Raw genomic sequence first — 15,320 nt, 5'->3', positions numbered from 1 at the left:
AATAATGTAATTCAAAAGAGTTGAAGTTGTAAGAGGCAAGCCAAACACACACAAACATTATAACTATTATTACCAACCTTGAGAACAGCAACCAAACAACAACAATAAAGCATCAGGGCACATAGCAGGAGGTGAGGAGGTGGAGGCAGAGGGAGGGAAATAAGTGATCCCTTGCTGGGTGCCACCCCATTTCCTGACCTGCGTCTCCACAGGCTGGATGGAAGCCGCAGAATCTGAGAGCCAGCAGAGTACAGTCAAAAGGGGCAGGTGGGCAGGTTTTGCCCGCTGCCTCGGGAACCTTTCTAGCAACAGATAGGTGGCTCAGTTAGCAGACCGCGCTGCAAGTTTCATCTCCTCTTTGTCTTTGTTTGGCTCGCTCCCCTTTGGCAGTACCTTCCTCTCCTCTTCCTTCAGCTTTCATCCAGCTAAGGAACACCTCTGCATCTTTAAAACTGAGACCATTAAGTGTCGTCGTCTCTGTGAAGACTTTCCAGACATGCCCCTCTGGGTAGACTTGCTCACACCTCCCTGGCTCCCACACTGGACCCCACCCATCGTTCAGGTCCAGCACCCAAGGTTCTTGATTGCACGTCTGACATCCCCATGAGCCCAGCAGTATGCAGACTTCTGGAGGACAGGGGATGGGTCTTATTCACACTGGACCCCCCAGTTGCTGGCATAGCTCCTGGTATACAGCAGGCGCTAACTGGAAGAAAGGGAGGGGAAGGAGGGAACACAACGGGGCAGGTGAGAGGCCGGGAGTGGGGTTTGTTCAGCATGCCAGCTTAGGGATGGGAATCAGTTAGCTCCACTTGAACTGTTCAGTGCCAGGGCCCTCACCACGTAGGAATAAGCCCATACAACCAGGCAGGAAGGGCGTGGCTTCTTCCAGTCATACAGTAGAGGGCAGAGAGTAAGATACAAAGCCCAGGTTCCAGGCTATTTAAGGTTTGCCAACCAGACATGCCTTGTATCTGTGGCATAGGGGGCAGACAGTGGAATAGAGAGTCAGAAATTCCATTTTCTAGTACCTGTCATGGCTGCCTCGGACCCCAAAGCCTTGTGTTCTCAGGGAAGATGGTGAGTCCTGTGGTCCAGGCTGGGCATCGAGCCCTCCAGTGCCCATCAATGCTGTATCTCTGAACAGATTGTTCAACCTCGCTGATCTCCACGTCCCCGGAAAGTGAACTGATGACATAGAGAAGGCCCCTCAGAACCCTTGCTTCCCAGCCTTTTCTCTTTCTCCAGGGAACTCTCTGGGTCAAGGTACAGTGCCCCCCTCCCCCCCAGCTCCCTTGACCATCTGCCTCTTCCCTCCACACAGCCTGCCCCTGAGGTTTTGGGTCAACATGATCAAGAACCCCCAGTTTGTGTTTGACATCCACAAGAACAGCATCACTGACGCCTGCCTCTCTGTGGTGGCCCAGACCTTCATGGACTCCTGCTCCACGTCGGAGCACCGGCTGGGCAAGGACTCCCCCTCCAACAAGCTGCTCTACGCCAAGGACATCCCTAGCTACAAGAACTGGGTGGAGAGGTGAGTGCTGGGCCGGGGAGCCCAGGTAGGCCCCGGGCCGCAGCAGGCAACTTCCTTGGTGGATGTGGGACCCCTTCCTTCCCCTCCGCAATGGGCAGGGCTTGCAGACTGGTCCTGCACGAAGCCCCAGCCTGCAGTGGTGACACCCACAGCCCACCGACCCAGTATTGTCAGCTGAAACAAGAATGGGACATGGCTAGAAGCTGCCACTGCGCTCTGCTCCCCTGCATGGAGGGCCCAACTCTTTCTAGGCCCAGGAAGGAAATAGAGTTCCCTGCTCTGATGCCCACTGAAAAAAAAAAAAAAAGAAAGACTCCAAGGGACCGAATAACATCCTGCCACAGACAGGCTGGAGGCCCGTCCCCATCTGCCCCTGTCCATCTGGCAGTTCTTCCAGTGTCCTGTGGGGGCGTCCTTGTCACACTGAACAGCCTCTCACAGTCCCAGACCCCTGACTCAACACGATGAACTCTTGATGCCCGGGCCCTTACGGTGCCTTCCCAGCCATAGTGGCCCTAATCTAATCCCATCTCAGCCGTGCACCTGTGATGGGAGGGCCACCTGTACGCTGTGGAGCTGGGTTCCTCTTGGTACAAAGCTAACTCACGGTAAAGAACATTCATGGTTTGTCTGGGCTGTATCAGCTCCATATGCCAAGCACCTGAGCTAAACAACCAGCTGAAAGTCTATTTATTTATTCATCACAGTAGCTCCGGAATATAAGAGGACAGGCTTTATAACCTCATTTTGTGCCCATGAAGGTGAAGAACTATACATACAGAATGGTTGAGTAATCAGACCAAGATGACTTAAGTGGCCAAGAGAAAAGTAGATCCCCAAATTCAGCTGACTCCCAAATCTCTTTTCTACAATTTATGATACTTTTAGACAGGGCTTTTGCCAACCCATATGGTGTCTGTGTGAATTAAGGCAGGTGCCCCTTCCTACCAGACGATGTGGCCCCATGCCAGGATGCATGGTTTGTTGAGTGACAGGCTAGCTGTCAGTCCTAGCTCACCCTCTCAACCAAGCACCTTTGTGCAGTGAACAACCTGCACACCTCCACATGGCAGTCTTGATTTTAGAGTCCCTCTCTCTTTTTTCTAAGTAGCTTAAAGATAGGAAACCTGGATGGAAACTCAGATTTGGTGCTTTTTTGAAGAGTCAGAGACCAGAAATTGTTCTTGACTCAGTGACTGAGACAAAATGAACACTATTGTTTCACCCATGGCAGAGAGACAGTCTCCATCTTTATAGTTGAAAACTGCCTTCCCTTTTACAGAGGGCATAACCGCGAGCGGGGTGGGATCCTGGCCACCCCAGTAACATAGTTCTGCTGGAAGAATTGCATTTTGTTTTCTCTCCCCCTCTGTTCTTTGATATCTCCCCCACCGCTTCCTGCTGGTGCATGTGGTGGGCTTCCAGCCTTGGCTGTCAGAGAGACAGCTCACTCTTTTGTCCTCGTATCTGATTATGTCTGCGTCACCAAAGAGGCTCTTACCTTCCCCTGCGTCGACAGTGGCTCATTCTTCTGACAACAGAGCTGCCAGGAGGAGCAAGGTCTCCGGTGTGGTCAGCTGGCTCTTCAGCAAAGAGAGAGAAGAAAGAGGCAGCAGCTGGGCACCTGTCCTGGTGCAATGTCACTGCAATGGGACCTCGGGCAGGGAGGGAGAAAGCAGGGATGTGAAGGGCTGGGAGTATTTATGAAATGTCTGTGTAGAGGATACTTCCCCAGAATGGCCCGGTTAGCCGGAGGTGAGAATAATGCACGTGCCGGGCTAATGGTCTCCCTTTCACTTGGTGCTAAATGAGATTTGTGCCACGCAGCTGCTATAGGTCACAAGTAACCCCAGTCCATTTGGTTATTTTTAGGAGTGCCTTGATGGTCTCCATTTCTTATCCCGCCCGTTTCTTAACAACCAAAGGCACTCTCAGGAAAGTCATCTCTCACTTGCTTGGGGTCCCAAATCATTTCTCCTCCCCTTCTGGGATGAGGGTACAAAGACAGAGCGGTTGGGAAATAGCACAGATAGGTCTGGAGATCAAGCCTAGAATGCTTCTTCCCTCGGTGATGAGTGGATCAGTTCCAGTCTCCCTTCCCGAGGAGGCTGGCCTCTGAGCTTGTCTGGCTGCTGGGAAATGAAGTCCAGCAGCACAGAGCTTGCTCAGGACCCACGGCCAGCCTGATCGCCCGCCTTGGCCTGCCGAGGGCACTGGCAGCCTCCAGTTCAGAAGAACGATGGTAGAAGGCCCTTTTCCTGTGGCCAGGGCTGGCCCACTTCTGATTTCGATGTTCAGTTGCTGTGAGCGTGCAGACAGCGCACACAGGGCCCAGGCTCTCTGCCTCAGTGCTGTAGAGCGTGCCCTGCACACATGTGGGGAGGGCCTGCTGTCCTCACAGCTGAGAAACAGGGTTTATTCTGGTGGCCCTCTCTATAGGGGGGTGGGAAGCATACGGCTTCGGCAGTCCTCACTAACTCTGTTGGTTGAGCAGCCCAAGTCACTGTGTCACACCTAAGCAGGCTTTACCTCCTGGAAGTTCTTCATCTACCCATCCCCCCACCCCCCGTTCTCCCCCTCACCCTCCCATCCTTCTGCTTGTCCCCTCAGCCATCCTCCGTCCCATTCCTGCCGCCAAATACCTGGCAGTGCTTGTGGCCGGTGGCCTCGCTGCAGACTCCCAGTCTTTGCTGCCTCCATTCCAAGTATTAGGGGTTTTGCTTACGGCCACGTCTAGTGAAAGGGAGAAGAATCTCTTGGTTCCCCAGTAGCAACCAACTGCTACCCTCACCTTAGAGAGCAGAACTCAACAGTGTTGTCTCCAAACTGGTGTGTCATGATCAGCAGTAATTTCTATTTCATTGTCACTAGCAGTAACAGTTTCATGTCAGAGGGATTGCCTCTCATTTTAAATTGGAATGAACCCCGTGGCAACGGTCGCCTCCCTCACCTGCAGGCACAGGTTTTCCACATAGGAGTGAACGGAATGGAGCCACAGTTGGGCCCCTGGGAATTGGACCGGGGCATGCTGCTCGCTGGGATGCCATCTCTCACCTGTGTCACACATGAAAAAGGCTAAGAATTTTAAGTATTTAAAAATGCCTCCTAAAGAAGCCATCCATTCAAAATATAAAACTTGTGACAGTTCACCCCGGGAGCTCATACTGGAGGTGAAGTGTGGACATCTCATTACCTTACTCATTCATCCATGGGTCAAACATTTATGGTGTCCATTGTGGGTGCACTGGACGCTCGGGGTGGATTAGACTTGATCCTTCCCTTGTGGTCCTCATGGTCAAGGAGGACACACAGACAGGCCCTCAGCAAGCCCCATGAGCTGTACCAGTGGGGGCTCAGGGAGCAACGTCCTGATTCTGCTGGGCCTGGGGAGGTCAGTGAATGAACACAGAGGAAAAGACTTTTATGCAGGAGCTTGAGAAGTAAGTATCTATATATCAGAGCCTTAGGCTCTAAACGTCTTTCACGTCTGCACCTTCATCTGTGAGATGTTTGAAGGGATGAGGATACTTTGTTCTTCTCTAAGGGTCCAGGGCATTGGAGACCACCTTCTCAATCACTGGGGCCATCCTAAAGGCAAAGATGGGGTGCCCACCATCACACACTGGGTGCATCTCACAGAAGCACATGAATGTAAAACACTGCAGACTGGTCAACAGCAGAGAATCCAGCTCTCTGGGGCCCTGCCCTTTGTAGCAGCTCCTGAGGACCAGTATCAGGACCACAATGGGGCTGGCATCCCACCTGGTTCCCTTCTAGAGAAGGACTCGCCTGCAGGAGGACATCCCATGGGAGCAAGTTCAAGCACAGGAGCCCAGGCTGACCTTTCCCTTCCTCACTGCACAGCTAGCTGCTAAGAGCACTTGTGTGAAGTTCATTAATGGGACGTTAATTGCATTCTTCACAATCCGTAAGGCTGCTCAGTGGCAGAGCCCAGCGCAGAGCCCCAGCGCAGCAGGCGCTCAAGAGAAAGCAGTTGCGCACACGGTGCAGAGATGCCAGAGCAGGGCCACTGTCACGCTCAGGGGTGCTGGCCAGGGAGTGGGGTTGGGCAGAGCCCTGGAGAGGAGCAGGGAGAGGTCGAGGCAAGGGCAGCAGAGACCTGCAGGGCGGATGGGCCCACTTAGCTCCAGGCAGGGCTTGGGGTGAGGATGGGCCGAATGTCAGCAGACCTCAAGCCCCACACTCCTCTAGGACATCAAACTGCCCAAAGCCACTCAGCTCAGCCATGTAGAACTTGCTGAAGATGAGGACGCGCGGTCGATCCACTCATAGGCTTGTGTGTGGCACCGACGTGCACTGGTCCCATCCAGCGCCCTCTGCACACAGGCAGCAGAGGAGGGGCGGGTTGCCCCGTGCAGACCTGACCTCACTATGAGCGGGAATCACGCAGAGCACGTCCAGGCCGGCTGCCCCCCGTGACTGCAGGTGAGGAGTTAGACCCCTGCCCTCCCACACTCCACTCTCAACCCCCCTCACACTCTCTCCCTTTCTCACACAGACTCATTTTCTGTATGTCCTCTTTGGAGCAAAGGACTGGGCTTTTAGTGCGGTAAAGGCAGGCCATTGCGAAGGGACAGAGTGCCGGGCGACTGCTGTTTCCCATGACGACAGTGGTCCCTAATCTGGGCTCTGAGGCCCCTCACAACCATAAAGGTTGCAGTAGGAGGCCTCATGCTATTTGCAGAAAACCTGACACAGCCGTCCACCTACCTGTAAGGTTTCACGAGCAGGTAACGGGAATGGCAGGAGTCTTTGCTTCCGATGACGATCACGTCCCATCAGGGGGAGCCTGGGGTTTTCCTCGCGGTCAGTAGGTCTGACTGTCGTGGTGACAGAGTGTAAGTGTCTGGAGGAAACTCTGGACCCAGCCATGTTGCCAGAGCTGCGTCTGGCTGTTGGCCGCGAGACAGAAGTGAGAGGGTCGTTTGTTCCTGTTTCCTCCCCCCATACGACCTGTGGACATGACCCTTTACCGGACAAATGTATTTGCTCACTAGGCATGGAGTCGCGAGGGGACGATGGCACAAATCTCCTTGGGAGTGGCGAGGTTAGGGCCACCACTGACGCCCTGGTTCTCTGCTATCAAAGGGAACATTGCATTTATTGCCTTCCAGAAATAGAGGCAATGAATCGAGTCTCTCACTGGAACTTTAGTACCTGGGATGTCATTACCTGGAACCCTGGGGACCCTAAAGATGTTTTGGGGTGGGATTCAGGCCTGGAAGAGAGTGGGCTCTTCTGGGATGGAACAGAGGAACCAAAATGAAACAGGACAAGGAGCTGAGGGGCCCAAGGGCTCTGGAGACGAGGGAGGGCGAGGGAAGAGAGGACCCCACACTGAAATAAGGTTGCAAAGAAAGGAAGTCCAAATGAGCCGGAGGCAGGACGGCCCCCGTGCAGGGCTGTGGCTCAAGTAGGGCGGCCAGTCCACCCCTTGCCAATCCTTGCCGGCCTGGGGATGCTCTGGTGCAGACTGACCTGTCGTTCACACAGGCCCTTGAGCATGATGCTGGAGTAGCACACGAGTGCCACCTCTGATAGTCTGTCACCCAACTCCTGGGCACCTAGGGGCAGAGGTGAAGGTGGGCACAAGACTGAGAGATTCATGGTCAGCATGGTAAGGGATGCAGAGGGAGAGATGCAGGGCTGAGGTCCAGGCTGAGAATGAACCAGAGCCTCTGAGAATACTGCCTCCACTCACCTGATCAAGCCTTGAGTTCTGGGAACCCAAGGCCTCTCATTGTCACCTGCACTTTCCCAGGTGAGAGTGAGTGACTCTCCGAAAACTTTGTTCCCCCGCTGCCTCACTTGCCTCACCCTAGTCCCCGCCCTGGTGACTGTCCCCGCCACCCTCCTCTGTTCTAAGCTCTCAGGCTCACTCTCCCCAGCATTGAAGCCGCGGGCATTCAGCGTGGGCTGAGCTGGGACACCACAAGGACTCCTGGGCGTGCTGCCCCACAGCCCTGATGCTCCCCCACCTTTGCAGGTGCCTGGTCTCTTTCACGTAGCCCACAGCCGAAAGCACCTGTCTTGCGGGGCACCAGGGCCCTTCGGTTCCTCATTAGGAAATGACACAACTCGCCTCTGGTGGGAGAGTTGGGGGTTGCTGCATAAAATGTCAAACTGCAGAAATTAAAAATGTGTTGGCATCTAATTAACCAGTTGACAGGAGTGCACAGCTGCAAGTGACAGTGACTGATTGCCTTCTGCCGGCCTCTCCCCGCAAGCAGCCCCCAGCCCCACCCTTCTCCCGGCTAACCTCAGAGAGGGGAGGACATCAGGGCAGGGCAACTGCCTAGAAGAGCCTTCAGGCCCCATGGAGGGGATGTCTTGCGTCTGTGGGAGGGGGAGTTAGAAGGACACGCAAGGCAGACTGGACCACTCTTCCGGGAGCCGGGAGCAAAGCCAGTGCAGGCGATAGTCGCTCCTTCCTCCTGTTCCCCCTCTGATAGTGTCTGGGTCACCCTCCGAATCCGCTGGCCCCAGACCCGGCGCTGGGAGTTTCCATCTCTCCTCTGCCCCGCACGCACGGTTCCTCACTCCCATGCCTTGGCAGGTATTACTCAGACATCGGGAAGATGCCGGCCATCAGTGACCAGGACATGAATGCGTACCTGGCTGAGCAGTCCCGGATGCACATGAATGAGTTCAACACCATGAGCGCGCTCTCCGAGATCTTCTCCTACGTGGGCAAGTACAGCGAGGAGGTGAGCCCTGCCCTGCTCGGGGCCCGCTGGGAAGGACTGGGGCAGAGACCCAGAAATCCCTGCCCGGAGCAGCCTCTGTGCCCAAGAGCACCACCCCAGACACACCCCTCCCCCACGTCTGCTGGGGAAACTCTACCACCCAGGACTTGGGGGCTGTGCTCTAAAGACAGGGATGCTAGAAACATACCAGTCTATCAGTTCTACATTAATCCCTGTTCTTTTCAGATATATAGATCAAGTATCTCTTTTGTTTTTTTCTCTTTATTTTTTCTTCCCTGCTATTCCTGCTCCTTTACTTTTTCCCTTTCTCTCTCTCATCTAATTCTCTTTAAGCAAGCAGTTCCCCACTTCCATGGGCAGGTCATAAGGAAAAGAATAGAATAGAATAGAATAGAATAGAATAGAATAGAATAGAATAGAATAGAATAGAATAAACAAGATGATAGGGTAGGAGAGAATCAGAACAGAATAGATACAGACCAGAGCAGAATGGAGTCTATTTTTAGTTGCTGCATTCCCTAGTTAGGAAACTTCACCTGGGTTCATTGCCCCTGCAGACACTGCCTTCTTTCTGGCCAGCACAGAGGTGCCTATGGTTTTCTTGGTCATGCCGGTGTAGACCAGGTAGGTTCAGAATCTAGGCTCCCCATGTCTGAGCAGCAGCGCAGCTGCCCTGTGAGCGGAAGGTAACAGGAGCCGAAGCCAGGGCCCCGGGTTCTCTACTTCCTCCCAGCCTCCTTCCCGAGGGAGGGTCTAGGAACTCTGGATTAAGGAAGGAGCCCCAGCAGGGCCCAGGGCCTAGTGTCCACAGGCCATGAACAGCATAAGGCTGTGAACCTCAAGTGCAGGGAAAGTCAGTGGTGGGTCCTTTAGGGGAGGGACCCCAAAGCCAGCCTATGGGCCAGTGCTAGTCTAGGGCAGTTTCCACCTGTCTGTGGCCGCAGACAGTGAGTGAGGACGATGTAGAGCGAGGCCAATATATGAGTGCCGCTGTCTCATCTTGGAAAGGACTGTCCCTTAGTCTACAGGTTCATTCGTCTACAGTTTTAGTATTAAAAGGTCCCATCTTTATGAAATGTTGGGGCCAGTCACTGGTGGTTCTTGGCCAGCTAAGAAGTTGGCAACTCGCTTGGTCTCCCCAATTAAAAATATATTAACTGGGCCAGGAAGTCCAAAGCTCTGGGACCCTCCCCTCAAGCCTTCAGCCTCCTCTTCCCTCCTGCCCCTCCCCTCCCTGCTCCCTCAGACCCCAGGACCCGTAGAGAGTACCCCTGCTGTCACGTGCCCCTGCTGGAGCCAGCATTGTGTGATGGGCGCTCACATATGTTACGTGACTTTATCCCCTCTCCTGGAGCAGCCCGAGAGGGAGTCACACGTCCCATCTCATTGTACAGATGAGGGCTCAGAGAGGTTACATGTTTTGCCCCACATCACCCGGCCAGAAACTGGTGGAGCCACTGTTCAATCCTACAGCTCCTGAGTCTGAGCCAGACTCTAATACATATTCCTTCATGCGTCCACAATTGCTGTCATTGTCCTCTGCCACCCATGTAATCGCAGCAAAGGCTGTGCAGACATTGTCCGTTAGGTGTCAATGACCAGTAAAGCTTAAGACATAACTCTTCGAGGGGTACTGGTTTCTTAACAGGCAAAGGGGAGCCAAATAACTTTCTAAATGTGGAATTTCAGGCCTTGGGTTGCGGACGAGGAAGACTTTCCATTTTCACGGTGGGGGGGGGGGATGGAATGTCTTGATATCGTGAAATCATAGTCGCCCCGAGACACTGAGCACCATGCTTCCCGCTGGGCGTGGACCTGTTTGCTGTCTAACCTGTAGGTAACGGCAGCAGCCTGGCACAGGTGTCTTCTGCCCACTCTCAGCTGTCTTCCGTGGGCAGTGAAATGTACACATGTATTCAGACATGCTGGTATCCTGCGCCCACTGACACCTGGGTGCCCACACGTTTGTTCCCTATGCCCGAGCGCCGCCCCGCACCTCCGCACCCCCGTCACCCAGGCTGACTGCCTCCCCAGCCACCTCGTGTGGGCCGCTTCACCTGCACACATCCTCCCAAACCCTCTGACCACGTCCCCTGTCTGTGTGTACCCTAAGAACACAGACACACGCACGCAAACTAGTGACCGCCCCGTTCTTGGCTCTTCAACAGATCCTTGGACCTCTGGACCACGATGACCAGTGTGGGAAGCAGAAACTGGCCTACAGACTAGAACAAGTCATAACCCTCATGAGCTTAGACAGCTGAGAACCGTCCTTCCAGGCACCCCCTGGAGGGAGGGACACACCAAGCCGTGCCTCAGTCTAGATTATCATCTTTACCAAGTGCAAGTTCCGACTGGCGTCAGCAGCATCCCCTGAGCAGCGCTGTCTCCCTCTCCCTCTCTCTCTCTCTGCCTGTTTCTGTCTCTCTCTCCTTCCTGGATCCCCTCTCTTTCAGTTGCTCTACCAACATGATTGAGCCAAGCCACCGACCCTCAGTCAGTCCAGGATGGCCCGCCCCCCCGTGAGGGACCTGACCAGAAGACATTAGAGGGGGGCCCCCTTTCCCCATACATCAGCAGCAGGGCCCGAATGTGGATGAGGAGCCACGGATGAAGGATGCTTCTGTACTGCTACTTCACCTTCCACGTTTTGACAGCCCCGCGTTGAGCCGAACGTCGGCCTGCGGACGAGGCAGTGAGCTCTGTATTGTCTTCACTGGGAAGATGTCTCCTGGCCCCGGTTTCCATCTCCAGGGGGTCTGTCAGTGGCGTGGTCCCTCTGCAACTGTGACAATAGCAGTTACAGCCCATTGTGGAGATCCTCCCAACCTCCCAATCTGGCTCATAGCGGCAGAAATGTAACACGTAGAGGGAGAAAAGAAGAGAGCTGCATCTACCCTGGAAGCAGAATTGGTTGTTTTCCATTTGCCTCCACATGCTAACGAATCACGACCGTAGTCATGGTTCTGATCCCTTGCAGATCCCCGAGTGCCGTCTAGAGGACACACCTCCATCCTCCTTGGTCATCGCTCATCAGGGGTCAAGGTAAAATGCCGAGTGCATCTGGGAGATTCTACCTCCAGCTGTCTGCGTGGCTCCCATCCCCACCATCCTTCCTGAGAACTCTAGAAAGTTGGGGCAGACAGCCCCGCCCCTGGCTCCCTGCAGAATCTGGTGCCGTTGCAGATGCAGATGACTTTGTCTCTGGACTGTTCAGACCTCCTTGGGAATTATTTCATCAACATCTCAGCTGTCTCTCTAGTCACTCTCCTCCCTCAGCTCTTCGGCAGTCATCATGGAAAGAAACACACTCAAGCACAGCCTCGCAGAGACAAGCCAAAATGCCAGCCCAACTCAGTCCCGGGTTTGTCGTGTTTGGGAAGGACCGAAGAATCAAGAGGAAGGACCTGGCCGGAAATGGGAGGAGGGACATACAACTGACCTTGGCTCTGGCATCTGTTCCTCCATCTGTCCTTCCATCCATGGATACATCATTTTAGCCAGCCAGACTAACGTGTGCTCAGACATGTGTCCTAGGTGAGCAGGGGCTGTAGTGAGAGACGGTCTGACGGAAGATCATGGAAACCTATAACCTTGAAGGGACCTTAGACACCATCTCCATCTGTGGTCCAGTCTCCACCATAGACTCGCCTGGCAGCCCCGGTGTGGAGTTGTACACCACTCTGGGAGGCAAGCAGCGGCATCATCTCAGGTGGGGTTGGGGACAAGGTTCCACAGTCCCACCTTCACTCCCCGAGCATCAGACATCCTCCCCTGCCATCCACTCCACAGGGCCCCACGTGGAAAGAGGAAGGAACCACACCATTTCCAGCGACATCTGTGGAGCACCCTGTGCTTAAAGAATGCTAGCCCCTTTGGATATAAGTACGTGTGTGTGTGTGATCTCATGTGCACATGCACGTGTGCGTGTGTGTGTGTGTGAGTGTGTGTCTGCCCCAGGAGTAGGCAGAGAGCTCAGAAAGCTTTTGAAGTATCTCCCTTCTCTGCCCTTCCTCACCATTCATTCTGCAACTTCGGGACATTTCAACACGTGTTTCCTATGCTGAGTGCAGAGGGGTGAGGTCATCTCTCCGTAGGAAATCAGGGTGGTCACTGGCCAAGGGGATCCTGGACGGGACTGGAGGCCGGGCAGTGGTGACGCAGAGCAGGGCGTGATGTGGCATTGAGCAGGACAAATGATGGGCAAAATACAAGTAACCTAACCAACGGGAAGAGGAGAATGAGAAAATATGCGTGTCACGGGGGAAACGCATAACCAAAGGTTTTGGCAAATGAAGTGCCAGGTGAAGAAGCATGGAATTTCTACCCTTGACCATTTGATTTCCTCCCCAGAAGCCACAAGCCCTGGCAGGCCAGGAAGGAAGCATGCGGGAGGAGGGCTGAGGAGGCACCTGGGCCGCTAACATATTTTTGCACATGTGAAGGGGTTGGGGAGAAGAAAGACACAAACATATTTAACACAGATGTGCTGAGTGGAAGCTGTGAGTGTAAGTATGTGTGTATGAGTGTGCTTTGATTTATTTTTTAAGTTTTGCACAGTTAGAGAAAAAAAAATGAACAGGTAGAAAAAAGACTGTTATCATGGTTCTGCTGAAGCTTTTCTTTTTTTACCGGATTATTATTATTGTTTTGTTGTCGGTACAAATTTTTTTCCCCATGTTTTTGTTGTAAGAGAAACTTCAGTCACCTCGGAGAAATGTTAGGAAGAAAGAGGGGAGGAGGATGGACAAGTTTCCACGCCCTCCTCATCTCTCCTGGAGGTTTTATTTTAATTGGTGGGGTGGGTTGTTTCTGGCGCTTTGTTTGCCCAAAGTCTCTGTGGCCTGCTGGGGGGATGGAGAAATAGGATCGAATTTCACAGCGTCACAACCCATCTTCCCCATAAGAGCTCTCTTTCCTTTTGCTGTTTGTTTTCCATTTCTTTCGTTTGGATTCTTGGCGCACATGTGATATGTTTCAAAGTAAAGACAAGGCAGCATTGTCAAAAAGCCTCTCTTTCCCCCAGATCTTCTTTCCACACCTCCCCTTGGAATGCCCAACCTCCTCCTGGCAGGCCAGAGACCCCATGCTGGCCAGTATGTGCCAGAGGAGGGACTTGGGCAGACTGGGTCCTGTGGAAGGGAAGTCTCTTCAAGGCCCCGCCCCGTGTCACAGTTAATGTTCAGGGTCACAGATAAAGGTGGGACCTTTATCTGACTCCTTGAGTTGTGGGCAGAGAGCAGGGGAGAAAAGGCCATGTCTGCTCACCTCCCTTTCATCCCATCTCTTTCACTCTTTCAACCCCTTGAAACCACCAGGGTCCAAAATGGTACCAGGAGATCACACAGTCAAAATAACTGACCTGGGTGAGGTAAGGAGTCTGAATGTTGAAGTGAGATGGGATGGCGCCAGGAGTGGCAAGGGGGAGGTAGAACTTTACGAGGTCCTGAATCTAAAAGAATGGGAGAGAGAGGCTGGGAAAGTTAACTGCAGGCTGGTCATCTCTCCCGGGAGCACAAGTCTCCCCCAGGTCTGGGCTTCGCCATTCTCTGTCCGTCCTTGGAAGGAGAGACCCTGACATTTCTTGGTTAACTGCAAATAGTACCTTTAAGTGAAGTCGGCTATTGTGTCGGTTACTTCCTCAGGAAAACATTTTTTTCTTGCCTTCTGCTTTCAAGGTGGTTTGGAAGTCAGGGACCCAGGATAACCTGAGCATCCCATAGGCCAACCGTGATGTGCACACCCAGAGCCCTAGAGCCTCCCTCTCGTGAGCCTGTGGGCCAGTGAGTGAGGCCAGAGATGCTAGAAAGAGAGAAATCAGTTTAAACAAATCCCGACATTTGAGGCAGACTGTCCTGGACTGTGCCCAAGCAGCGGCGGGAGCGAGGTCTCTGATCTTGGCCCTGCAGGCCCAGCTGTCACCTCCCAGGCCGGGATCGGTGTTGATGTACTATCCCAGCACCACACCCCCTTCCCCTCACCCCAGGTCCTCGTGCTCTTGTCCCCTTTGCATGCCTGGCTCCTGAGTGTGCCCCACCCCAGCAGAATGGAGTGCCCCCTCCCCCCTTGCCCACCTTCCGCATGCGTAGCCTCTGCCCCACGACCGCGTAGCCACTAAGTTCAGGAGCTGCTCAGCCCCCGGTAGACAGCTCCGCCCTCAGTCCAGCCCCCTGGGACCGCCCTAGCCCCGTCCAGCCCTCCAAAGCTGCCTCGCCCCGCGAGCGCTCGGGGCTCCCTGGTCCAGCCAGGGCCGGTGGGGCCCCCATCAGAGGAGCCACAGCAGTGATTTCCCAAATGACCTCCATTCCACAAGGCAAGTCCTGCTGATGTTTCCAGAGCCCTAAACAACCCCTCGCTCTCACCTAAAAGAGAAAGCTCCTTATCCCGTCTGTCTCAGCTCTTAGGACAAAGGGGCACTTCCTTTGGCCTCACAGGATGCGAAGTCAAATACTTAACCCAGTGAAGGCTACGGTTAATTACTGTTAATCAAAAACAGAGAGTCGTGGAGGGAGAGGAGCTTTGGCCCTGGACCACGGCCCTTCCAGGAACTGGCCCCGCCAATGAGAACCGCAGCGTGGGTGTCTGAGAGGCGATCCCATGAATGAAAAGCGTCTAGGTACCAGAGTCCCCACTGTGCCCCCAGCAGACCCGCCCCGGGCAGATCCCACCTCCTTCCTGGCCCTTCCTCTTGCTTTAGTTCACGTCCTCAAGAACCTTCCCTCAGCCCCTCACTTTCCCTGTCAGCTCTCAGGATAGACCACTAAGCCCCCCTCCCATCCCTCAGCCCTTCCCTTTGTCTTTAAACCGTAGGTAGGCTGTTTATTTGGGGTCTGTAGTTGTTTATTTTTTGTTTGTGTATTTTAAGGGTTCGAGATTAAGGAGGGAGCCCAGGCGTGGATGTAAAGTCCAAATACTGGGGTGGGGCGGGGGGAACACAAAACTCTTTATCTGTGACTTCCAAGGGGATGAGGAGAAACTGGAGACCGGAGGACAGGGGGGCTCCCCCTGTTGTTAAAGAAATGGGTCAGGACATCCCCAGGCGTGGCCGTGCCAGG

General features: G+C 53.9%; 1 protein-coding gene and 1 long non-coding RNA gene across 20 annotated transcripts in view; one reads left to right on the top strand and one right to left on the bottom strand.

Moving 5' to 3' along the window:
* The window catches only part of PLXNA4 (plexin A4), a 447,622-nt gene extending 436,621 nt beyond the window's left edge, over positions 1 to 11,001 (top strand). For all 3 annotated transcript variants that reach the window (XM_061198737.1, XM_061198736.1, XM_061198735.1), the window contains exons 30-32: positions 1,325 to 1,537; positions 8,115 to 8,265; positions 10,434 to 11,001. In XM_061198737.1, coding sequence (XP_061054720.1) covers positions 1,325 to 1,537; positions 8,115 to 8,265; positions 10,434 to 10,529 — 460 coding nt within the window. In that variant the 3' untranslated portion in view covers positions 10,530 to 11,001. The remainder of the gene's footprint in view (positions 1 to 1,324; positions 1,538 to 8,114; positions 8,266 to 10,433) is intronic.
* LOC133096891 (uncharacterized) overlaps positions 1 to 15,320 on the bottom strand; it is a 401,345-nt gene that overhangs the window by 10,652 nt on the left and 375,373 nt on the right. For 7 of the 17 annotated variants that reach the window (XR_009701879.1, XR_009701892.1, XR_009701876.1 and 4 more), the window contains 10 exons: positions 11,708 to 11,798; positions 10,906 to 11,050; positions 7,037 to 8,240; positions 6,269 to 6,378; positions 5,031 to 5,125; positions 4,731 to 4,920; positions 4,488 to 4,591; positions 4,180 to 4,270; positions 3,039 to 3,192; positions 1,032 to 1,188 (listed from right to left, as the gene is read on the bottom strand). This is a non-coding gene — a long non-coding RNA (uncharacterized LOC133096891). Of the gene's footprint in view, positions 1 to 1,031; positions 1,189 to 3,038; positions 3,193 to 4,179; positions 4,271 to 4,487; positions 4,592 to 4,730; positions 4,921 to 5,030; positions 5,126 to 6,268; positions 6,379 to 7,036; positions 8,241 to 10,905; positions 11,051 to 11,707; positions 11,814 to 12,283; positions 12,752 to 15,320 lie in introns of those variants that run through there. The other 10 variants (XR_009701882.1, XR_009701886.1, XR_009701890.1 and 7 more) reach the window with 10 other exon arrangements.

Source organism: Eubalaena glacialis, chromosome 8 (assembly GCF_028564815.1).
Source record: "Eubalaena glacialis isolate mEubGla1 chromosome 8, mEubGla1.1.hap2.+ XY, whole genome shotgun sequence".
Taxonomy (NCBI): Eukaryota; Metazoa; Chordata; class Mammalia; order Artiodactyla; family Balaenidae; genus Eubalaena; species Eubalaena glacialis.
The sequence above is the reverse complement of the archived record's forward strand: the minus strand, read 5'-3'. Positions and strand labels throughout refer to the sequence as shown.